A 25,235-nucleotide genomic window follows, 5' to 3' on the forward strand; every position below is an offset into this window, starting at 1 on the left:
TGCCTTTTCCCTTCATTCATAAGGCCCCTTCTCTCTGGCTCAAATAGCAGTGTCTGGAGGGATACTCTGTGTCATGGCCTTTATATCTGTCTGCTTTGCTTCTTGCCTCCTTAAGAGGTAGGTAGTCAGAGTGTCCCCATTTTACAGATGTGGAAACTGAGGTACAGGAGAAGCAACTTACCAGGATCACTCAGCCAGACGGTGATACAGTCACCTTCAAACTGAGCACTCTGCCTGCCCTCAATACCAACCCGCAGCTGCATGGACCAGCACAGCCAGCAGGGGACACACTTGGGAGAGCTCTACTGGGAGGAGAACCAGAGGGAAAGTATACCTACGGGGGCGGGTGTGTGTGTGTGTGTGTGTGTGTGTGTGTGTGAATGCAGCACATCCAAGCTGAATTAAGTGCCATGTGCCCAGCTGGCCAGCTCAGAAGAGTAAGGTCAGGTGAGCAGGAGATATGCAATGTGGCCAGAGGAGGGAGGAGTGGCCAGATGTTGGTTCTTTAGGATGGACGGAGGAGGACCAGACAGGTGAGGAGGGCATGCCTCTGCCTAGAGCATGAAGGGACCCCTCTGCATATAGCAAAGGGCCAGAACTGACTGGGCCATGCACTGCCATGTGCCAGGCACTGCACTGGGCATTTGGCATACACTATCTCACCACTAAGGGAGACTTAGCACAAACGGAGAAGGCTGGGATGAGTGAGGAACCCAGCTGGCTGAGCTGGATGGCTCAGAGGAGCAGGAAGAAGGGTTTAGACTAGTTGGGGGTAAACAAGAAATGACCAGTTCACTGCTTAAGCCTTGGCTCATTCTCTGTTCTGGGCTGACAAGGAAGCCCAGGGTCATGGCTGGCCCTCAGTAGATGCCACAGAGAAGCCAGTCCATGCCAACCCAGTCCATCCACCTGACTGAGCCACAGGGGTTTCTTCTTGCACTTCGGGTTGGGCAGGCTGGGACAGGCTGACCTGACTGTCCCACCAACAAAAGCCCTGAGCTGGCTAGGAAAGGGAGGCAGAGCCAGGATCTGTGTAAACAACGGATGGCCTGAGCCTCCAAGAGCCAGGTGAGACAAGGTGGGAAACTGACCTGGGAGGGGCACGGCTGTCTAGAGCAGTGTGATTCTGCACACCTCTCCCAGGCACCCGGCAATGTCTGGAGACATCTTTGTAGGGGGAGGGGTGACTTAGAGGGTAGAAGACAGGAATGCTGCTAAATATCCTTCAATCCATAAGACAGCCCACCACCACCCCCAACAGAGGATTACATGGCCCCAAATGGCAACAGTGCCATGGATGGGAAACCTTGCTGTGGAGCAAGCTGGGGCTTAAATTCCAAGGTGCTCCCTGCCATGAAGCTGCCCTGACTCTGAGGAAGAGGTACTTTTTCCCTAACTCAGCAAGATGCAGTGTGAGGACTAGCATGAGCCCCAGGCTTGGGGGAGGTGGGGGGGGGGGCATGGAAGCGCTGAAGGAGGAAGAGAATGTACCTGCTGTCACCCAGGCTGTGATTTGTGCAAAACGCAATTTATAAGAGATATTTAGTCTTTAATGGAGGGTCAAAAAGTCAACCCACAAGATTATGTCATCTTCTTACTGGCAGAGGCAGAGGTTTGAAAGCGCTAAGACATACCCACCCAGTGGGAAATGAAATGTGATCAAAGATCTTCACTGTGGAACTGTTTCTAATAGCAAACGATTGGAAACAACATAAATGTCCATCGGTGGTGGGCAAGCCTGATAAACAACGGAACATCCTGCAAAAGAATGACATTTTCTATGTATAGAAGTGGAAAGTTCTCCAGAATATATTAAGTGAAAAAAAGCAAAGTGAGAACACTACAGAACACTCTGCTGCCATTAGATACAAAGGGAGGGAAAAAATCAACAGTATATTAATCATTGTTTACATTTGCATAAAGCAGGGGATCTCAAACTCACTGTGCATCAGAACCCCCCAGAGGGCCTAATTTTTAGCCATACTTACTTCAAACATCAACCTTGCTTTTATTTGGGGGACGGATGTGGGAAAGTGTCCACTCTTCTCGCTCAGAATGCAACTAACTCCCCAGCTTTTCTGACCCTGGCCGTTCACCAGCCCCACTGGCCAGGAGCAAAGATCAGTGAGCTGCCTCTTTCCTAAATGACTCTAGCAACCCTGAGACGGTTTCTTAACCCTCAAGCGGCTGCTAAATGTGAGAAGTTCAAGACGTTGGAAGGAATCCTTTAGGAACCAGAGCTGGAGCCACTAAAGCACCTCCCCACTCCTCACCCCCATCTCTTCCTCCTTCTTCTGGAAGTGACCTTCAGGTCACGGAATGAAGGTGGCCGCGGGCCAGGGACAAACCTGGCCCTCCAAGGGCCCCTGCCCCCGCCCCGCCCCCGCGAAGGGGGCGGAGCGGCGGCTGCGAGGGCTCCTCCCGCGGGCTTTGTGAGCGCTTGGAATCCAGCTGTCGCCGCCCCTCAGAGCCCCCTGCCCCCCTGAGAGTGCACATTTCCGGGCCGCCCACCACCCAGATCGCGTCGATAGCCGCTGCGCCCGCAGAGCCCAGAGCTGCTCCTGCCCGCTCGGTGGCCGTCCCGCCCCAGTAGCCCCCGAAATGCCGGTCGACTTCACCGGGTACTGGAAGATGTTGGCCAACGAGAATTTCGAGGAGTACCTGCGCGCTCTCGGTAAGCTGCCGCCGCGGCCCGCCGCTCGGGGACGAGGGCTGGGCGCCCCGGGGCCCTCCCGCGCCGAAGGCCCGCCTGCCTCTACCCGGGCCAGGGAAAGGGCTTCTGCCGCCAACTGGGAGGGTGGGGGCTGTTAGGGCTAATTGGTAAACATTGGCTATAGACCTGGATAACTTCATTAGGAAAGCTAGGTTTCGTTTGCTAGTTTTTGTTTGTAAAAGGTCAGAAAACTTTGTTGCAAAATAAAAAAAGAATGCACAGAATGGGCTGCCTGCCGAGATGGCGCTAAACTAAGCGAACAGGAAACCCCAATGGTTCTGCCCCCCTGGGGCCCCCGGCTACCTTGGAGACAGTTATCTGAGTTTTCCTAACAATTCTCTGTCCCCTCTTCCCCCTCACTCCCTGCAGATGTCAATGTGGCCTTGCGCAAAATTGCCAACTTGCTGAAGCCAGACAAAGAGATTGTGCAGGAGGGCGACCACATGATCATCCGCACGCTGAGCACTTTCAGGAACTATATCATGGACTTCCAGGTTGGGAAGGAGTTTGAGGAGGATCTGACCGGCATAGATGACCGCAAGTGCATGGTGAGGATTTGCATACACCAGGGCATCTCCTGTCCTGGGGGCCTGCCCAAAGGCTGGACTACTTCATCTGGGAGGGAGGTGAGGGCCCTTATGTTCTTAGGGACCAAGGATCTTCATACTCCCACCCTGAAAGGTAGGCAGCACCTACTCATCAAGCATCTCCCTCTGTCCAAACAGGAAGAAACGGTTATGAAAGCTCTCTGTTGTGTCTCTGTTGTGTCTAGGCACTGAGCCAGATGTTTCATACATTTGACTTCAGCTAATCCTCACAACAACCTATGAGGGTGATATGAGTATGCCCATTTTACAGGTGAGGAAACAGTCTCAGAGATGAGTAACACGCCCAGAGGAGCTAGGGAGGGGCTGGGCTGGAGTTCCAGGCAGGTCTTTTGATTCTGTTCTCCTCTGCCTGTACTGTGGCGGGGTGGAGGAAGGGTAAAGGAAAGGAGGACAGAAAAAAGAAACACAGGGAACCCTTTTGAAGTGTAAAACTTCCTGTATAAACTAGCATGAAGTCACTCTAGGAAGCAGGGGATATCATGATCTCCCGGAAGCTGACCTGCCCCACCTCGTCCCCAAACTGGGATTTGGCTCCTGGCCATCCCCTTCCCCCACCCTATATTCCACTGCCTGAAGAGCTTCCTTTGAACCTTGCAGCCAACCCCTACTCTGTAGGTCAGTGCAACTGCAGCCCAGGCTAGAGGAAGCATTAGTGCAGGAGGGGGAGGGAAGTGAGCAGCCTATCCCCAAGGGTGGGAAGCTGATGACCCGGAGACCTCAGTTAGTGTTTCCACAGCAAATTCTGGAAGGTCAGCCCCAAGCCTCTATCAGCATTCTCGGGTCACTGGAAAGTCTGGGTGCTCCTGTCATCCCTTTCACAGTCTTGGGTCCAGAGCTAGTGTGTGCTCACCCCAGGGAGCTGCCTTGCTTATTGTTGGAGCCCCCTGTCTTCCTCCCCTTCTCAACATTTACTAAATGTCACCTGTGTACCCTGCACCGTACCATTATTTTACACCATAGCCCAATGAGTGAGAGATCCATGACCCTATAATATACAATGTCTGAGGCTCCAAGAGGGGAGGAGACTTGTAAGAGATGGGATTTGAACCCTAGTCCTTTGCATTTTGAAGCTCACCCTCCTGCTCTCTGCCAGGCCCCTCTCTGCGTCACCTTTGCAGAAACCAGATGGCAGAGGTTTGCTGGGACTGTGGTTGAAGGTGCCAGTGTGTGAACATAAGGAACCCCAGCCCTGGACTACTCGCCCCCCCCACTTTGTTGATTCATCTGAAGGTCGTCAGGAGTTGATGTCTGAGTCTGCTGTAGAGTGATGGCAGAAGAGGGGGTGGCCAGCAGGGAGTGTCCTTGGAGAGGCCAATATTGGTGTAAAAACAAGTCAGGCTGGACCTTAAAAAGGCCCCATGATCTCTTAATCCTCAGAGAGGCTCACAGTGGGAAAGGAGACCAGTAGACAGGGTCTGCCTGGGTGAGGTGGGGGCTCTGTCTCAGATTACTGTCCATGATCTCCTGGCCTGCTGCATGGAACTTAAGGACACTTCTTGTCCCCAGCTCACTCTTAGGGTACTCACAGAGCGTATCAGACGTCTCTGTTTTAAGTCACTGGAACCTCCAGAATGTGCCCTTTTGTACTTATTTGGCTTATTATCTTCCGTCTTGCATTCCCTCTCTCATCCATTACCGCGTGGAACATATACTGATCCACCTAGTAACACTAGCTAGCACTCATTGAGTGCTTACTATGCACTGTTACACGTACTACTACCATTTATTTTAACTCCATCTTCACAATACTGTTTTCAACCCCATTTCACAGATAAGAAAACCGAGGCAAGGTTTCTTGTTGTGACTATGGGGAAGTTAAATAAGTGGCCCAGGGAGGATTTGAATTTGGTCTGTGGGCTCCAGAGTTCCTGCCATTAAACACCGCGCTACACCTACGGTGTTCCTCACACACTAATCGGTGTGGTGGAGACAGACACACGGGCAGAACATAGAGTGACTAGTGATAAAGGGAAGCACCCAGAGGAGGGAAACCCAGAAGGACTTCTGGAGGAGGTGACTTCTACACAAGAGGAAAGGGTAGAAGAAGGGAAGGTTTCAGACATGAAGGAAGGGGTACATGGCCTCCTTTTCTCATCCAGCATTACGACAACCCAGATGAATAGATCCGGGAGCCCAGCAGCTGGGCAAACTACTGACTTTGGACTAGGACTCATGGCCACCTTCGCTGTCCCAGGACTCGGGGCACCCCTCTCCCAAGTGTATGGCACTCACTCACCTTGCTGGCGCTGTTTGGGGGCAGGGTGAATGGCCCCTTTGCTCTGGCCTTCCCTTGACCCTTTGCATCGAAGAGAAGCCCTTCTCTGGCCACCAACTGGATGGAGGCCTGCAGCCAAGGGCATAGCCAGGGGAGGGTAGAGGATAATCGAATTGTAGCGCCTGCCCTGCCTGAGGCTCGAAAGGATGGAGGAGCTGTCCGCCAAGAGGCTGCACTGGCTGAGGACTCCGGGGGCCCGGGGGTCCTGGGCGAGGCAGTGGCCAAAGCTAACTTTTACCACTGCCCCTTCTGCTCCGCACCCTCTGCACCCACCCGTACCCACCAGCCAGGAGCAGCAGCCAGGAGGAGGCTAGTCTGTTCTCAGCACCAGGTGGGCTTGATCCCGACATTTCCTTCCCAGCACGTTAACACGGGCCTCATTTCTCACCTGGGATCATTCATCTGTTTTGTTCCTTCCCTGCTTGGTCCGACAAGCATCTCCGGGCGCTTACCCTCTCTCTGCAGCCCCTGAGTTCCTGAGATGAACTGCCCACAATTCCCGCCCTCCTGGAGCTCCGTGCAGTGGGGGAGGCCAGTCATCCTGCGATGGCGATGGCGTGCGGATGGGGGCAGGGCAGCCAGAGAGGACCCCCCTCCTGGGTCTGGGAGGTCAGGGAAGGTTCTCACAGGAAGGAGGCCGAACTGTGGCTTGGAGGATAGACAGGAAATAGCCAGCAAGCAGACAGGGGACAAGAGGAAGGTCAAGGCCAAGAGAACAGAAGTTGGTAAGTGCTATTTCAGACCTGCCCCGCCCCGGCCTCTGGGCTCAGCCCTGGAGACCTTCTGGAGTACCCCGGCCATTTTTTTCATTGATGGCAGCACAGGGGGCTGAGGAACACACTGGGGGGGCGGGGGGGGGCGGGAGGAGGTGAGGGAGCAGTGGTCAGCAAAGTACCTGGCTGAGGGGCGCCTGGAAAGACAAGAACTAGAGCCTATGTGGAGAAGAGATCAGTACATTCCAGGCAGAGGGAACCACGTGCATGAAGGCCCAGGAGTCAGAAAAGGCCTGCTTGTGAGAGGGTCTGGGAGGTGAGAGAGGTGTAGTCCACAAACACGAGAGTGCCACATGTGACCGGGGAGGACAGGAGTGATGAAGGAGGACCCGGTAGGGAGCCTAGGGGGGACCCTGACAGGCTGCAGGGACCCCTTGCTGGGAGAGGCATGGTCAGACTGCTGTCCTTCCTCAAAGGGCCCAGGGGCTTGCTGTCTCAGAGACCTCTAATTCTGCCTCATGTGATCTAGCACATAGGCCAGAGGGTGAAATCTGGCCTGCAGATGTGTTTTTGTTTGGCCTGTGCAGCATTTGAAACTTTTCAGAACCAGTTGTCAAAGATAATACAGTTTTGTAGAAAAATCCGTATTTCTGCTTGCTCTTACCAACGAATTCAAGATGGCTGAAAACATTGGGTTCCTGTTTCTTCCTGTGCTGTGTGGCCTCCTGGGACACTGTCATAGTTGTCCCATTAGATGGGACATTCTCCAGCTCACCACAGGCCTCACCCCACCCTGTTAACCTGAAGTCAGGATCAAGGAGTCCTTTGTCTTTGTTTGCACTGCGGGTTCTTTAAAGCAGACGTTCCTGAAGTGGAGGCCAGCCGCAGCAGCACACGAGAACTTGTTCTAGAAACACAAATTCTCCGGCCACGCCGCTGGCCTACCGAATCCGAAAGTCTAGGAGTGGGGCCAGTGTTTTGGGGTTCAGTACAGGTGCCACATGGCTGTGATGTGGCTGAAGTCTGAGAACCACTGCTCTGGAGGAACGAAACATCTCAGTGTACCTGCATCTCTGTAGACCGTGGGAAACCACAATCAGCTGCAGAGAGCCCCCGGCCACTGGCGGGGTTGGTCCATCTTCTGACCCCCGGGCACATTGCCTTCTGTGCCTAGGACCCCCTAGAATGGCTCAGCAGCCCCTCCCCGGGCTGAGAGGTGGAGGATGCAGTTCTGTGTGGCCCGGGATCGCTCAGCTCACATTTCCAGTCTGTTCTATTCAGATTTTATGTGACCTGCAAGCAGCAGGGGCTGTCATTTTGGTGGAAATGCCTGAAGACGATGCTTAGCTTTTTTCCGCTGCCTCCTGCACGCCTATAGCCATTAAAAGCAAATCTCAGGCCCAGTTTGAAGCCAATACTGTATATTAAATCCAGCACAGGTAGCTTTGGTAGGGTTGGGGGGGGCTTGAAGGAGGAAGGCGCTCCTCAACCTCACATAGTGTGTTCCCCGCTGCTCCCAGGCCAGGGAATCCCTGGAAATGAAGAATGATGGGCTGCTTTGTTCCCAACGCTACCCAGCGTGAGCAGCTTTTGTGGGAGAAGACAGCCTGGGTCAGGAATCACAGCCACGAGCCCGGCCCCACACACTGGTGGCAGAAGGGCCCTTTGTCCTCCCACCACAGACACTGGGGCCAGTTTTCCCGGGAGGAGGGCACCTTTGTTCATTTGGGAGCCGGGTGCCTCTTCCCCTGGCTGAGGAGGCTTCTTCAGATCCAGCTGTGAACTTGGGATGACCCCTTCCCAGAGCCTGCCTTCGAGCTTGCGGCCCTCCGCCCCTTTGTTGCTTACTTTGTTTTTATTGTAAAAGGAAAAAGAATTCAAATAGCAAGAGCGGAGTGCAAAGGAAAGGGCCCCTTCCCCCCTTGGCTTCATTCCCACCCCTTAGAGGGTATCACTGCTACTCTTTCTGGTTGCTCTGTCGGAAATCTTCCTTGAATATAGAAGCTGTCTATTCATTGGTTAAAAAAAAAAAGGAAAGAAAGAAATCATTCCTTGGCACATTGTTTTCTAACTTAATGCTACTTCTTAGGCACTTTTCCATATCTGCTTATAGTTTTCCTGAAGTATCTCTTTTTTAAATGTCTGTGTTTCCTTCCCTTCCCACCCTGACTTCTTTCCTTCCTTCCACCCATCCATCCATCTAATTACATATGGTAATGCATGAAACCCACCAAACTGCTGTTAATACTTTGGTTTAAACTCTTGCCAGCTTTCTGATCCTGTTCTTGACTCATTAATGGCTTTTTTCTGGTTCATATTCTAAAGAACACAGTGCCCATGGCAGAATTAACTCCCTGGGCCACAGAGCTATGAACGCCCTCAGATTTGGGAGCCTTCCGAGGTCCACAGATCAGGCCCCCAGTCCTCTGCTGGGTGGTTTCCAGAGTGGAAACACGGAGTCTCTTTCATGTCTTAGCTAAAGTTCTCCAACCTTTGAAATCAGTGTCAGCAGCATGCTTTTGAGGATTACAAACAGAAGAATTTAAGCAGCCCAAATAAAATGCACAAAGTAGCTTTCAAGAATCACACTCTTGTGTTAGGTTTTGTTTTTTGTTAGGCAGAAACAAAGAAAATAACAAGCACGAAATCCTTACCAAGCACCATGGCTGCACCAAATGATATTAGCACTTTTTCTCTTTCGGTCTCCACAACAGATGCAGTTTTCTAAGTGTCATTATGCCCGTTTTGTGGATGAGACTCAGGCTCAGAGAGGTGAAGAGCCTTTTTAGCCCCAGGTCACCCAGCAGCTGGTGGCAGAGGATGGATTCTAACTGGTCTATTTATAAAGGTCTGTATTACAAGGTCTCCCGTGGAGCTCTGCTGGAGGCCAGCACCTCAGGTCCTAACTGTGGGCCATCGCAGGCTGGAGGTGAGTGGGCAGTATTGACAAGCCATGGGGGTGTGGAGGGGAGTGCAGGTCTCAGAGTCCGACATCTGGGCTTGCATCCTCCATTACCCAACTGACAGTGACCTTAGATGACTGGACATCCTGCTTCTGTCTTCACATCTGCAAAATGGGCATCATGATTGCTGCTCTGCCGATCTCAAGGCAAATTTGGACGACCATAGAGATAGCACAGCAGACAGGGCCTTGTGAGGCCACAATACTGTGGGCAGTAAGGAGCCACAAGCCCCTGTGATGCCTTATTGGGGGCAAAGCATAATTTACAATGGGCTGGTGTTGGTTGGGGGAGTTACTGCTGTTTGTTTTTCTAACCAACATTGCTCTCCACCCACCCAAAGAAGCACCTCCTGTTCTGGTGGGGGTTCTACCCTTACTCACCTCATGGGGTTGGTGCAGCTACAAGTCACGGTACGTGTCTCTTGTGGGAAGAGCACCTTAAACCAGGGTGGTGACAGGGCCCCGTGACCTGTCACATGGTTGCCTCATCTCACCCTTTCCTGGTGTTTAATATAGGGACCCTGGCAGACAGCTGTGTTCTAGTCCCTCCAAAGTTCCTAAGCTGGAGGGGTGTCAACCACCATGCCATCTCCCATGGCTGCGTGGAGAGATGCAACGGAAGGGAACGATGAGGCCAGCAGAGAAGCAGAAATGAGAGAGACAAACTTCAGCTCCGGGGATTTGCTGGAGCCCCCGACACTGGCACATCTCCAAGACTCGCCATGTACTTGAGCTGGCCAGGGCATTTGCTCTCTTGCCCCTTAAGCTGTTTGAACCAGTTTTCTATCACTAAAGACATCCTCAGACTTTCAGAGTCCACAGGTCATGGGTTAAAGAACCACATCAGTAGTTAGAGCAGTAGTTCTCAAACTTGAACTGCCCACCCCGCCGAAGTTTCCAGTTCGGAAGGTCTGCAGTGGAGCCCAAGAACATGTTTTTCTAATGAGTTCCCAGATGATGCTGATGCTGCTGGTTCAAAGACTGGGCTTTTGATGGCTCCTAAGAACGAGAAATGAGGAAGTGGGCTGGCCCATGCCCAGGATCCTGGGATGTGCTGGTCATGATTGAGGTGGACAAGACCGCGCTGGGGCTCCGAGTGCCTAGTTCTGGGGGCCAAACGAGAATGGAGAGATGCAGTGCAGTTCCTGTGGATGGAGTCTGCTGCGGACACCAAACCGGCAGTGACCCATGATGGTTTGCAACTGAGCGCCTGAGCAAATGACCCCAGTAGTGTAAGCAGTGTGTGCCGCAGATACAGTAGTGTGGACAGAGATGGGCTACAACAGAGCACTTAGGAGCTTTGGCCTTGAGGCAAACTTGGATTTGAATCTTGGACCTACCTTCCAGCTGTGCTTCCTTGGCGAGCATCTATAAAAATGAGCCAGGGGTGGTAACACCGATGAGATTATTGTGACAATTAAGTATGATGATGAATTATTTCATTTTTCTATTGCTGTGTAGCAGACCACTCCAAAACCCAGTGCTCCAAAACTCTAAGCAATAGCAGCTGTTCGTTTTATTCACGAATCTGCAATTTGGGCAAAAGAGGGTGGCTGGTCCCTGAAGCATGTCCTGTCTGCAGGGAGCTGAAAGACCCCCCTTCTGTGTGGCCCCTCACACACTGTCTCCTGGCTGCTCCAGCCTCCTCAGAACACGGCAGCTGGGCCCCGAGAATGACAGGGCCAGGAGCACAAGGCTCAAGGGTATGACATGGTTGTGATTTGCCTTGCCTCCAAAGTCACATAGCAATATTTTGCCATATTCTCTTGGCTGAAGCGGTCATGGCATGGATCCAGAAGACCTGAGTGGCAGGAAACCCCCTCCCCTCTGGGTATCCGGAGACGGTACGCTAATGACTGCCTTCTGGGCCCGCTGGCCCCATGGGAAGCTTTTCCAGTAACCAGCCCCCATGACTCGGGTCCTAATGTAACTTCTCACGTGGGCTTGCGGACTTACTCATATTTGACTAAAAACTCTGACAACCCACACTGTGCCTGATTCACAACAGCTTCATCCTTGGGAAACATTTGTGTGGCTCATCTGTGTTGTACAGATTGACTTGTGCTAGGGCATGCGTGCCTGTACACACACATACACACCACCCTCATCCTCCAAACAAGAGTTCCAGGTCTCTGTCAGGATGCCTGAAATTCCAACATTCCAAGCCTTTTCTAGGTGTTTAATAAGCAAATACCCTAGAGGGCTGGTTGTCTTTGATAGGGGGTGATTAGTGAGTCTGTCCTTCCTTGCCCAGAACCCCCCCCCCCTTCTTTCTTTCCTGACCTGAGGGTCCAAGGACAGCAGAGACGACTTGGGAAGAACCGTATAAACAGGAGTGAGGGTACAGATGGAGGGAAACCCAGGCTGCAAAACCCACCCTTACCTGTCTTCACCACATAACTGGTTCTGCACTCAGGAAATGACGGGGTGGGGAAAGTCTGTCTGACCGTGTGCAACGAGTCAGAAACCTCGTCTTACTCTTTGTCTCTGAGATCCCAGTTACGTGATTATACTCCAAGAAAATCATGCAAAGGAAAGCTACATCTCTTTGTACAAAGGTATTTATTTGTAGCTGTGTGGTAAGAACCCTCACCTACATATAAGCACGGCCACCATCTGGGGGCTTCCATGTGGCAGGCTCTGCCCTTTACATAGGTTATTTAATCCTCCAACAATCCCAGAGAGGAGGTGCTACTCCGGTTTTCCAGACAGGGACCCTCGGATCCTACATCACACTGCTGGTTAACCATAGCCTTGGAATTCAGCTTCACACCTCTCTGACTCTAGACTGGGTGGTTTACAGAGCTGGCTGCCTCCTGCTGTGTTCCTAACTCCATGTAACCACAGGTGGTTAGAGTGACTGTGGCTTTTTAATTCCACAGACCACTGCATTGCCCCGTAAGTGATCACTGTGAAGGTAAATCAGAAGTGTTAATGGGCAACCAGTCACCAAGTTCCGTAGATTGTGCTTCTTAACATCTCTTTCCCTTCCCCCATTCCCTCAGCTCTGAGTATCTCTCGCCTGTAATAATAATTATAACATCTCTTGTCCTTACTCCTGTGTACCAGGCTCAGCACTTCCATGAATTATTTGTTTTTTCATTTTTTAAATGATTTTTTTAATTTTTAATTTATATCCAAGTTAGCATATAGTGCAATAATGATTTTAGGAGTAGATTCCAGTGATTCTTCCCCTATGTATAACACTCAGTGCTCATTCCAACAAGTGCCCTCCTTAATGCCCCGTGCCCATTTAGCTCATCTCCCTACCCACGACCCCTCCAGCAACCCTCAGTTCTCTATATTTAAGAGTCTCTTATGTTTTGTCCTCCTCCCTGTTTTTATATTTTGCTTCCCGTCCCTTATGTTCATCTGTCTTGTGTCTTAAATTCCACTTAATTCCACATATGAAGTCATGATATTTGTCTTTCTCTAATTTTGCTTAGCATAATGCATTCTAGTTCCATCTATGTTGTTGCAAATGGCAGGGTTTCATTCTCTTTGATTGCTGAGTAATACTACATTGTATACGTATACCACATCTTCTTTATCCATTCATCTGTCAATGGAAACTTGGCCTCTTTCCATACTTTGGCTCTTGTCAACAGCACTGCCATAAACATTGGAGTGCACGTGCCCCTTCAAAACAGCACACTTGTATCCCTTGAATAAATACGTAGTAGTGCAATTGCTGGATCATAGGATGGTTCTATTTGTAATTTTTTTTTAGGAACCTCCATACTGTTTTCCCCAGTGGCTACACCATTTGCATTCCCACCAGCTGTGCAAAAGAGATCCTCTTTCTCTGCATCCTTGCCAACATTTGTTGTTGCCTGAGTGATTAATGTTAGCCATTCTGACAGGTGTGAGGTGGTATCTCATTGTGGTTTTGATTTGTGTTTCCCTGAAGATGAGTGATGTTGAACATTTTTTCATATGTCTGTTAGCCATTTGAATGTCTTTGGAAAAGTGTCTATTCATGTCTTTTGCCCATTTCTTCACTCATTTTTTGGGAGGGAGGGTGTCGAGTTTGGTAAGTTCTTTATTGACTTTGGATACTAACCCTTTATCTGATATGTTATTTGCAAATATCTTCTCCCTTTCTGTTGGTTACCTTTTAGTTTTGCTGATTGTTTCCTTCACTGTGCAGTTTTTATCTTCCTTATAGTTCATTTTTGCTTTTGTTTTGTTTCCCTTGCCTCTGGAGATGTGTTGAGTAAGAAGTACCTGAGGTACCAGGTACTGCTTGGCCGCGAGAGCGTCCACGGCAGTGAGACGCTCATGTGGTAACAGAGGGCAGGCCGCGGGTTTCGCGTTGTCAGGAAGGGATTGAAACCATGACTGATAGTCCTCCTGGCTTGTGTGGCCATGGGCATGTTGGCTCCGGGACTCAGAAGTTCAGGCCAGTGTCACACGATGGCTAATGCATTTCTGTATGGCTACCCTTTGGAAGAGTAAACAGCTACACTGCCTGAGATGTTTTGTCTAAAAATAAAAACTGTGTTCGTTGCAAGAGTGCCCCTAGAATGTGTTTCTGCCATTTGTTCATTCATTCAGCAAATGGTGATACGCATGTTCTCTGCCTTAGAGTCTGTGGTGGGGGTCGGTTTCCTGCAGTGACTCAAAGGATCCCAGACCCCAAGGAGCTTTCTGTCAAGAGATCCTGACCTCAGTTCCTGCTAGCATCTCATCTCTTCTGGGAGCTGTTTGTGTCTGTTTGCCTCGAAAGATAAAAAGTAGAAACCAGAGGCTCTTGTGGAAGTGACGAGGCTTTGGTGGATGGCCCTTCAGAGCACCTCCGAGCACTCTTGGTAGGATGGCCCTTCTTACATCCTCACTCATGTAGCCTCTGGCCCCCCTGCGTCTGTCCAGGCTGTTCTGTCTGGGATTCCCTCGTTCCTCTTTTCCAACTTCTACTTCTTAACCTAATTCTTGTGGTGTTTGCCAGTGTCAATTCCAGCATTCCTTGCAGCAGTAATTATCCCCTCCAAGAAGCCTTCCCTGATAGATCTCTGTCCCCATTTCAGAGACTGGTCAGATGCCTTCCAATGACCATCACCTGCCTCTACCCAGCACTTACCATCCTGCTGGAATTCTCTGCTTGTCTTCTCTAATAATCTGTGTGCTCTGGGAAGTAGGGTCCTCCCCTCACCTGCCTCTGTTTCCAGTACCCAAGGCTAGTTTGCAACGGTCGAACCCATAATTGCCAAATGCTTCCTTGCACAGAACCATGCTGGAGAATCCTACTGCTCATTCGAAGATCAGCTTAGACCAGGTAACTGCAGAGCACAGAAGGCAGGAACATGGACTGTAGTCCGGTGAGAGTCAAATCTCATCACCCCACTTCATGGCTGGGTGGCCTCAAAGCCGCAGTCTCCACATCTGTAAAATGGGAGACATGTAACTGCTCCAGGAAGATATGATCCATGCTGTGTTCAATACCCTGCCTAAAGCGTAGTGAGTAATCAGCATATATTGTTAGGGGAATTATGGTCACCGTGACAATGACAGTGGTGCTATCACTTCCACTGGAAAGCATTCCCAGTCCCTCCAGGCTGGGTTGTGTCCCCACCACACACCTCAACTCAGAACACAGTGGTGTCAATGCAGGTTTACATATCTGCTTTCCCTCTAGACTGAGGTGCTCCATGGTCTAGCTTGGGTCCCACCCAGCCTTCAGGCCCCTAGACTGGGACACTCAGTACTGGGTCCCTAGATTGACTGAGCACAGCTCCTCATGAGCCCTGTGACTTTCTCCAGCCCCATTTCCCTCTTCCCCATCCAGAACCTTGGCCTCATAGGCCCTTGAGCTCTCTGAGGGCTTCTTGTTTTAAAATTGATCCTGGGTGCTTTCCAGAATGTTTAAGGAATTTTAAAAATGGCATGTCAAGATTAGCCATAACATTGTATCACTTTGTTTGTCCTAAACTGTGTTATCATTTGTGGTTAGCTCCTTCATGGCAGTAGAATTGCATTTTCATGCCCACAAAGGACTTGTTGTGGCTTTACTGGTTTATAGTAGTTGCTTATAACAGCTTTTATGTCTCTAATTACTCGTTCACATGTTAAGGCCTTATTAATTTAGTTTTAATCTGCTTTTAGAGAGAATTGGCTTTCCCCCCGAATGTGCCGATTTTAGATAATTGCCAGCCTCCTAGGTGTGAATCAGAAGAGGAGAGTGAGCACGCTGCTCACCGGGCCTAGCCTTGTGGGCTTCTCCGCTGGAAGGAACTGGGTCCAGGTGATGGCTTAGCCCATAACCCCTATGAGACATAGACTGTTAGCTGACAAGTCTCATTTTTATCAGCCTTAGAGCTTGAAAGTCAAGTGAAACATGGAAGTACCTGGCATTTGACAGCTTCTCCTTCCCTTTCCTGACCTTCTCCTCTGCTCACGTATTTAACACAGGCACCAGAGGCTGTGAACTGTCTCCTTGGCCCAGGAACCCTTCGAGGGTGAAGCAGACTTTAAAATCAGACCCCAGGAGGAATGGCCAATTTGCATCTTTTAGCAAGTCACATCATGTACAGGAAGTGTCTAGTCCCTGTCTGATCTTTCAATCCTCCACCCCCTCCAGAATTTAAAGAGCCCTGGCTTTGGAGTCAGATCTGGGTCAATCCTGGCTCTGGCCTTCGCAGAAAGAAGCACTATGGACAGGCCTCCCTTCTGGCCTTCCTCTGGAATGACAGAGACCGGAAGACTTAGTTGCAGCCGCCTCTGGGAGGTGGGTGCATGGCACAGGGCTTCCTTGAGCTGCGTGGGCACGTGTGGAGGGGTCGGTGATCCATCCTCTCTGCTTGTTGGAACGGATGTTTGGGGCATGTGAGAGCTTTAGCAAATGTCACAAATTCTTGGGAGACAAGTTGAATCCCACTATTTGTGGACCAGGTCAGGTCACTGACCAGAGATGGGTCCATTTAGTGGGAAGTCTGTCACTCCCAGGATAGGTCACCTGCACAGGTCAAGGGGTCCTCGGGTCCCCTGGGACATAGTTCCTGAGGCTGCCTGTCGAAGCCGGGTTTTCTGTGTCACGGTCCCCCTGCAACAGTGTCAGCTGGGATTTCTAAGTGGTCAGGGGAGCTGGATAATGGCTTTTGAAGTGACAGTCCCTTGTCAGAGTGATGCAAAGCTGTCTTCCTTCATCTGTTGGTGCATGTCCTTCTGGGAAAGCTGCTGACAGAGCCAAAGTGTTAGTGGTTATTTGTTTTTAATAGAAAAGTTACTGGACTGACTTGACTTTACAACCAGCTGCCCTGGACTCTAGCCCTTTTGCACATTTACAGGCGGTCCTTGAGGTGAGGATTGCTGTGAGGAGAGGAATTGAAGGTGGCCAGTGTCCCCTTGTCCTGGTAACTGTCTGGGCTTTGTTTCCAAGGTGGAGTCCCAGAGCCCACAGTGAGGGTACAGGCAACACTGCCTGTCCCTGTGGTTTGTACTGTGTCCTCCTCAGCCCCCACAGGCACCTGCCTTCCCATGCTACTTGGAAAGCATCAGGAACATTCTTTTGCCTGCAATTCCCTCATTTGACCCTGGTTAAAGGGATTAAGCAGTGGAGAGTGTCTGAGCTGGAAACCTGCAATGAATGATCTCTCAAAGACCCGTTCAGACACGGCATTCACCTGGCAAGCCAAATCCTTGTCCCAGATTTCACCGCTCCTGGTGTAGCAAACGTGGCTGGCTCTTACCACAGAGGAGGTCACAGAATGAGTTCTTAGGTCCTGGGGAAGATTGTTATCAGGAGTTATCACAAGGAAACAAGTGACCATTTTTTGTTACCTAGTCCTCTTCCAACCTAGTACTTCTTTCCTTATTTCCCTTCATCTGTTCTTGGGTAATCATCCTCCTTCCTGGCTCCCCACCCCTCTTTTCTGGTCTTAGGACAAATCTGGTCCTCTGGGGAAGGGCTGGTTTATTCCCATAGGATACAAAGCTTAAAAAGAAAAATCCATGCCCACCGAAAGTAAACATGGGCTAGCCAAGCAGGAAAACTAAATCACCTTTTTGGAGCTGTCACTGCTGTGAGTGGGGAGTCATCCAATCCATCTTTGGCTTAAACAAAAGCTAATTACGTTTTGGGGCAGCGGACATCACAGTGCTCCTGGGCTCCCGGCTCCCAAGGTCTCCTCTTGGGTCCAGGTCTCCTAGAAGGGAAGGAGCTTCTGAAACATTTAGCCATGATGAAGAGCCTATCCATCACTGCTTCTCAAGCTTCCAACTTACGATAAAAGACGTATAGTTATAGTCCAACTTGGACACGCAAATCCCATCCCTGCATAAACTCTGGACATCTCGATGACTGTTATTTGGGGCTCATTGGCCAGCACTATGCATTTGATGTATATTTTCTCTCACCCTCAGCACAACCCAGTAAAGTAGGTCTTTTGGTTACTTAATGCCATATAGCAAGTCACCCCGAACCTAAGAACTTAAAACAACAACCATTTATTCTCCTGATTCTCTGGGTCGATTGGGCAGTTCTTCAGTTCCATGTAACCACATTTTTAGCTGAAGACTCCGCTGGGGTGCCTCAGTTCTCCTGTGGTAACCTCTCTCTCGTCCTCCAGGGCTTTACCACATGGCCTTTCTCCCTAGAATAGCGTGGTCTTCCTCAAAGCACAGCAACTTGGTTCCCACAGGGGAGGATTCTAAAAGGCCAAGCCCCCAGCGTACAAGGGCTTATAAAAGCGCTGCATGCCTCATGCTTGCTAATGTCTCATAGGCCAAAGCAAGCCACACAGCCAAGCCCAGAGTCAGTGCAGGAGGGGGCTTCACAAGGGTGTGGATATATGACCCATTAATCCTTCTTTTGCAAATGAGGGCGGTCAAGTTCAAGTTACTCCCATTGCCCAGAGTCATTCCTTGAGGCTAGATACAGAGGTCCCAGGTCTGTTGACTCCTAGGCACACGGTCAGGGCTGACAGTACTGGGTCAACCTGCTACAAGTGGCAGGTGGGCGGTGGGAGGGGGCAGTACCAGGAGCCCTGTGTACCTGACGTGAGAGCTTCCCGACCTCTATTAGCCTCAAGGACAGTTCAGCGGCTTCCCCGGCTGACGGGTTCCACCAGCAGATCTGAGCCAGCAGACTATATGATGGTACAGGTGGCACTGGCAGGCATTGGAAACATGCCCCAGGCCATAGCCCCAGTTTTTAGCCTGGCACTGTGGCCCCATCTCCTCCCCCAGTCTCATTCTCCCCTCTCCTTAACTCCAGGATAGCTTTTATGGCACTGGCCTGCTGGTCCTTACTGTGTTTGGAATGCCTTCCCACTTAAAAAAAAACTAGTTTCTGTTTCCTGTGAGAATTAGGAGTCCCGCCAAGCACCACAGCTCCTGTGTTTCCGCTAATCCCAGAGCCTGCCACACCAGGCTGTACCCCCCCCCCTGGCACTTCTCGGTCTGCTGTTCTCAGAGGTGATCTCTTTAGCATCCATCTCTGGCTCCCAGCACCCACACCCAACAATGGTTGGACTGAATTGAAAGGTGTTCTCCTGGGAGCTTCTCAGAGTCTCAGCACAATGCCTACGTGTATCTGCAGCCCCCAGAGACGATAGCAGGCACCTGCCGGGGGCCCTGCCCTAGACTGGGAAATGGTGGCACAGAGGCATGCAAGCCTCATGGTTCAGCCCAGATTCTTTCCTTGTTAGCTGGGTGAACCTGAGAAACTACCTTAACATCTCCGAGCTCAGCCTCCCCTTTATATATCCAGTACAGATGAATAGTCCAACTTCCCCAGGGTCAGAGTCAACAGGAACTTGGGGTTGAGAAAGTGTCTCCTTTGGAAACTGCCATAGCATTTGTGTGTTAGGGATCCTTCTCTTTAATGGGCTTGATTGTAGGGCTCTAAGAAAGGGTTCTCTTTGCCCTAAGATCCTTCCACCCTCTCCCTCTAGCCCACCAATTCTCATGATGCCTGAAATTCTGCTACTTGTCATTCTTTTGGTAAGGCATTTAATTATTTATATCCAAATGGTCCTCGTTAAAAGATGTCAAATGGTCTGGAAAGGGTAACATGTTAGTTCAGGAGCAAAGCCTGCCTGACCATTAATGAACATCTCTTTCGAGCTCGTGCCCTGATGTTGGTGTTGGACGGTAAACAGGTGTGAGCTTTCTGGGGATCAAGTTGGCAATAGTTAAATATGTGTCCTCTTTGAGCCAAAGTCGGACGCTAAACCAACTGAGCCACTCAGGTGCCCCAATATGCATCCTCTTTAATGCAATAGTTCTTCTGTAATTTTATTCCAAGCAATTGATGTGTTCAAAATTGGGCATATCGGGCAGTCTTATTTATAATAGCACAGAATAGGAAATAGCCTAAATGTCCAAGAATACATATATACATACATACATATGGGCTACATAATAGTATGTGTATATGATGTGATACTGGCAGGCTTAGCTTCATGGTCCTGTGACAAAGTGCAGCCACACAGGCCCCAGGGCACAGTAAGGCCCTCACTTGGTTTAATGACTGGCTGTCACTGTCTTAAAATTCCTAATCATTTTTTTTAAAAAGCCCCTCATTTTCATTGTCTGCAGGGCCCCACAAATTATGTAGCCATTTCCTTAATATTATGTAACAGTTAATTCTTATGCGGAATATTTATTGAAGTGGAAAATTGCTTCTATTAAATCAAGAAACTAGGGTACAGAACCGTAAAATGTTGCAATCCTAATTTTTTAAAAACAGAAATATATATGTATTAATAGAACAAAATACTGGGCATAAATACACCAAAATGTTAGAGTAATTACCTCTGAGGAAGCAAGATTACAGGTGTTCTTTTTATTACTGGTTCTTTGAGCATTTCTTGTATTTTCCAGCACAGAGGGCCTGAACGTGCCTATTGACTTTAATATATCTGGTAGAGGCAGAAGTGTGTATATTGTAACTGGGAACCTGCAATCTTTTCTTAGCCTCGGATCGAGTTTGGAGCCTTGAGTATGCAGAGTAGATTTCTGGATAAACACACAAAGAGAAGTTCAGCTGATGAGGAAGCCAAGTATTCTTATGAGCTCGGTGAAGTCGAGGAATGTCTGATTTCTCAGTCCCCACCTCCCTTCACAAGCCTGGCATGGACAGGGCGCCCCGTCAATGGGCATCTTGTCTTGTGGCCCGGGCCATTCATTAGTGGTCTTTGCCCGTGACAAACCTCATCAGACATCAACTTCATTATGTTCTGATTTGAAGGTGGGAGCTTCTCCTTGGCTGGACGTGTGCCCTCAGTGATCGATCTCTAGACCCCAGAAAGGAACATCCCCACCCCAGGTCCTCCAGTGCTCCGTCTCCCTCTGGGAACAGGCTCCAGGACCGGACATCAGATTTACTCCTGCACACAGCTGGCTCCAGCTGTCCGCCTGTGCCTGGGTTCCATTGCAGGCTCATCTTGACAGCAGAGGGCAGCAGTCATCAGGGAGCCTCCTCGGGAGACCAGGGTGTGGTGAGGGAGGAGGCGGTCCTCCCTCAGGAAGTGGCCCCACTCACTCCATACTCATCTCCCAAACTTCTTCTCCCCTAAATCCTTATCAGGCTGTTGCTGACTGTCCTATCAGCTGAACAGCTGAACGTGGCCGGGAACACATGAATCCTAGAAACTTGCCTTTGTAAAGGCCTCTGAGGAAATGGCCTCTGACCCCTTCCTATGACAGTTGGGAATCCAGGGGCCCAGTGACAGGGTGAACTTGCCTTGAGTCATACAGTGAACAAGGGGCAAATGGAGTGGTTTGTTTTGTTTTAATTTTTAATGTTTATTTTTGAGAGAAAGAGACAGAGACAGCATGAGTGGGGGAAGGGCAGAGAGAGAAGGAGACACAGAATCAGAAGCAGGCTTCAGGCTTTGAGCTGTCAGCACAGAACCTGACATGGGGCTCGAACCCACCAACCATGAGATCATGACCTGAGTTGAAGCCAGACACTTAACCCACTGAGCCACCCAGGTGTCCCCAGGGGCAAATGGAGCTTTAACTGCAGCTGTGGGGAGGCAGGGCGGGATTGTCATGTATGGAAAGGCTGTTCAAGGGGAGGCGGGTAGCTGCAAATATGGGAGGTCCTCACTGCACCTGGACACAGATCCCAGTCTAGGCCACGAGTTCCGGGACTGTCTTGCCTCTAAATTCTAAAACTAGGGGCATGTGGGTGACTCATTTGGTTGAGTGTCTGACTTTGGTTCAAGTCATGATCTCCCAGTTTTTGAGTTCGAGCCCCACATCAGGCTCACTGCTGTCAGCCTGTCAGCACAGAGCCCACTTCAGATCAGATCCTCTGCCCGCCTCTTTCTGCCTCTCCCCCACTTGTACTCTCACCAAAATAAATAAATATTTAAAAAAATAAATTCCAAAACTTAAGCCCGATATTTCTGAGTGAGGCTTTGCCGTTCCAGTAAGACTGTGAAGTTTGCTGTGGGCCTACCTTGAGCCCTGTGGCCCCCCTCCTCCTGCTGTCTGAATTCCCTTCAGCATGCCCAGCACCTGTGCAGGGCACAGAGGGCTCAAGGAAGATGCCAGGGCTTAAGGGTGGGGAGTGGGGTGGCAATGAGCACCGGCAGGGCAGTGGGAGCCTCACTCCCCTGTGGTTCCCAGGAACCTACCAGAGGAGCTTCCTAGACACGCCTGAGGCTGTCCCATCTCAGTGCCTTCGTCCTCCGGTGATCTGCTCAGAACCCCTCTCCCCCAGCACCCCCTTTCCCCTGCTCCAGCTTCATTCTCCTCTCCTTCAAGGTGCAGCCCTGGTGCTGCCTCCTCCCAGACCTCCCCCTTCCCTGGCTCTCATCTGGGACCCCACAGCATCTGGTCTGTACCTCTGGTGACCCTGGGCACCTAGGGAAGCAGTGTAGTCTAGTTGGGGAGGAAGGCTTTGGAGCCCGTCTGTGTCCTGACTGGACTCACCCATTGGCCATCTGGGTGAACCTGGCCAGTCCCTTAAGCTGCTCTGTAAATCAGAGAAGCTAATCCATGCTCCAAATGGAGTCATGAGGATTTAGTGACAGCACAGAGAGTGCCTAGAAGAACTGCCATTTGTACCTACAGTTGGTTATTTATGGCTAAGGTCATTCTCCAGAAGATGAAAAGCTCTTTGAGGGCAGGGCTTGGGGTTTTTAGGTGTTCTAAGACCTTGCAAGTGTTGAAATAATGGAAGGAAGGAAGGAAGCAAGCAAGCAAGCCTGGGAACAAGCAAGGTACTCTGAGAAGTCAGCCTCACCTGCAAGATGCAGGCCTGTAGCCTCTCTCTGCCTACCAGGTGTGCACTCGGCCCTCCAAAGCCCCTCCTCCTTTCCCAGCCCCCTACTCAAAAATAAATAAATACTTTTAAAGTAATAAAATAGGGATCCCTGGGTGTCTCAGTCAGTTAAGCTTCCAACTTTGGCTCAGGTCCTGATATCACGGTTCCTGAGTTCAAATCCTGCATGGGGCTCTGTGCTGACAGCTGAGAGCCTGGAGCCTGCTTTGGATTCTTTGTCTCCTTCTCTCTCTATCCCTCCCCAACTCTTATTCTGTCTCTGTCTCTCTCAAAAATAAATAAACGTTAAAAAAATAATAAAATAAATAAAAGTGATTTGCATATTGTAGTAAGACACATGGTGAACAGAGTTAGGCTGCAAAATGTTCTGTAATGAAATTGACTTGAGCACACCCTGGGCTATCAAGTTTGGGGCTGCTTGCTCAAGACTGACAACTATGTTCCTTTGCTGGCAGACCACGGTGAGCTGGGACGGGGACAAGCTCGAGTGTGTGCAGAAGGGTGAAAAGGAGGGACGCGGCTGGACCCAGTGGATTGAGGGCGACGAGCTGCACCTGGTAGGTTTCCCGTGTGTGGGGTGGGGGTGGGGGAATAGAGCTGGGCCTGGGGGCTTCATCACTGTTGAGGTTAAATGGACCTTGGAAGAATACCCTGTGGCTGGGCCTTAGTTCGGCTCTGAAGCGTCTCTTCCAAGGGCCAGGTGCAGACCCTTGAGTGACTTTAAAAACTGAACGGTGAGTTTTCAAGGTCCAGGCTGACTTCGCTGTCCAGTCAGAGACATGAAGTGAGGAGGTACGTTTGCTAAGCATCAGACATGGAGCTCAGCTCTTTTGCATTCTATGTCTCTTTCTGTTCTCTGAGCAGCCCTATAGGCCAGACACTATTAGGGGTCCTCTTTTGGAGATGAGAAAATGGAGGCCCACATCCAAATTACACAGCTAGAAAATGGAAGAACTGAAATTTGCTCCCAAACGGTGTCTGTGTTTGCCATGCCAGGCTGTGGCAGGCTAGAATCAAGAACTCTTTAAGCTTCTCTAAGACATGATCTCAACGCTCTAGATCCGGGGAAGAGAAGCCTTTCTCAGTTCAGGTGGGGGCCTCTGGCCTAGGAACTCTGGCCAAAGCCATTTCTACTCCATCCATTGTCTGGGAAAAACACGCACAAATCCAGAGTAAGGGCCTTAGCACCTATAGAGCTAAAATAACTGTTAACATGTCCTCCGAAAGGAGACCTCCCGTCACTCCTGTCCCCTTGGAACGCCCCGACTATTTTCCTTCTGAGAAAAGAGCCTGGTCCAGGTGACCTGAGTTCAACTCCTGACTCCGTGGGTACTTCTAAGTACCTCCCTTCCCCCAGCCTCATCTGCAAAATGCCACCCTCCCACCTAGGGTTTCTGCGAAGATCCCAGTCCTTGTGAGTGCCGAGAAGAGGCACGGGGGCATTAGTTTCAGAGGCAGCTTAGGCTAAGGCAGAGAGAGAGCTGGGCTGCAAGGCCTGACCTTGAGCCAGTCTTCTCCCTGGGCCTCTGTTTCCTCAACTGCAGAGCAGTGAGGGTAGATTATGTGATCTCCACTGGCACTTTCAGCGCAGTCGTTCTTTGGCTCTGTGCCAGAGATTGCAAATGTGGGGAGGGGCCTCGGGCCTCTTTTATTTGGCCATCAGGGAGCTTCAGACTTCAGGCAACAACTTAAAAATTAGGAGATGTCACAAATATTCAGATTCCCAGCCTCCTTCAAAACACAAAACACAATGAAACAAAAACTTAGACTGTGTGGTGACACTGTGCTGTCCGCTCCCCCTGGTGACGCAGCAGGGGCCGTCCTGTAAGCAAGCCTCCTGGGCATGGGCTTCCTGGGCTGCATTTTAGTACTAGCTGGGAGCTTTTACTAATAGCAATTCCAGGGCTCCACCCACTGAGACACTGATAGAACTGGTCTAGCCTGGCACCCAGGCATTTTTCAGACTCCCCAAGTACTCTAATGTGTAGCTGAAACTGAGAATTCCACAGTTTGCAGGCCTGTGGTGACCTACCGTATCCTCTGGGGCTCAAGCCCTGGGGGCCTGATTTCTTCCAAGCCTGGGCACAGACTCTGTCCTGGGCTCAGGACTGAAGTTCTTAAAGCCTTTTGGCCCCTTGTAGGAGGGGGAGGGGAGGCATCAGAGGGTCCCACTGGCCAGCTTTGAGTCACATTTGTTACCCAGCTAGCTCTGCCTACAGGGCATAGTAGGGCCCAATCTCCACTGATCCAGTTTAACTGACTTTCCAAGGAATTGGTCAGTTCGAACCAAATCTTGAGGAAAAATAGCAGGTGCCGAGTATTTTCAAATTTCCTGCCTCTGCATGCACTGAGCTCCAAGTGTGACCTTGCCCTGGCCAATGACAGGCATCTGCTTTGTTTCAGGAGATGCGAGTGCAGGGTGTGGTCTGCAAGCAAGTATTCAAGAAAGTGCACTGACACCTGAGCAGACCTTGATCTTGAGGAATGAGTGGCATGGACGTGTGGGCCAGGATCCCCTTCTCTGCACAGCATGGAGCAGAAATGTCCCGCCACTCCTGGGCATCTGTTAGCAGCATCTCTCTCTTGACTGTGTCTCTTTTCTCTTCCTTAAAACGAAGCCATCCGAATAAAAGTGATTTCTGCTCAATACATCTGTTTTGAAGCTTCTTCAAAACTCCACTGTGCTCACTCTTTCTCTGGGGCTTCTGAAGCCAGCTTCTCCTGATGCCA

At 50.4% G+C, this 25,235-nt stretch overlaps 1 protein-coding gene across 1 annotated transcript; it reads left to right on the forward strand.

Moving 5' to 3' along the window:
* The first annotated feature begins 2,411 nt into the window (after positions 1 to 2,411).
* RBP1 (retinol binding protein 1) lies at positions 2,412 to 25,154 on the forward strand. Its single transcript, XM_029940818.1, has 4 exons — positions 2,412 to 2,674; positions 3,083 to 3,261; positions 22,961 to 23,062; positions 24,909 to 25,154. The coding sequence occupies exons 1-4, from the start codon at positions 2,602 to 2,604 to the stop codon at positions 24,960 to 24,962; spliced, it is 408 nt and encodes a 135-aa protein (XP_029796678.1). The 5' UTR covers positions 2,412 to 2,601; the 3' UTR covers positions 24,963 to 25,154.
* Positions 25,155 to 25,235: the final 81 nt, after the last annotated feature.

The sequence above is a fragment of the Suricata suricatta genome, chromosome 5, assembly GCF_006229205.1.
Source record: "Suricata suricatta isolate VVHF042 chromosome 5, meerkat_22Aug2017_6uvM2_HiC, whole genome shotgun sequence".
NCBI classification, from domain to species: domain Eukaryota; kingdom Metazoa; phylum Chordata; class Mammalia; order Carnivora; family Herpestidae; genus Suricata; species Suricata suricatta.

Bases quoted from the DNA above. Each gene is read 5' to 3' on its own strand.
- RBP1 (XM_029940818.1), top strand. From the start codon at position 2,602: ATGCCGGTCGACTTCACCGGGTACTGGAAGATGTTGGCCAACGAGAAT. The intron at 2,675-3,082 runs GTAAGCTGCCGC...CACTCCCTGCAG, and splicing joins GGAGTACCTGCGCGCTCTCG to ATGTCAATGTGGCCTTGCGC. The intron at 23,063-24,908 runs GTAGGTTTCCCG...GCTTTGTTTCAG, and splicing joins AGGGCGACGAGCTGCACCTG to GAGATGCGAGTGCAGGGTGT.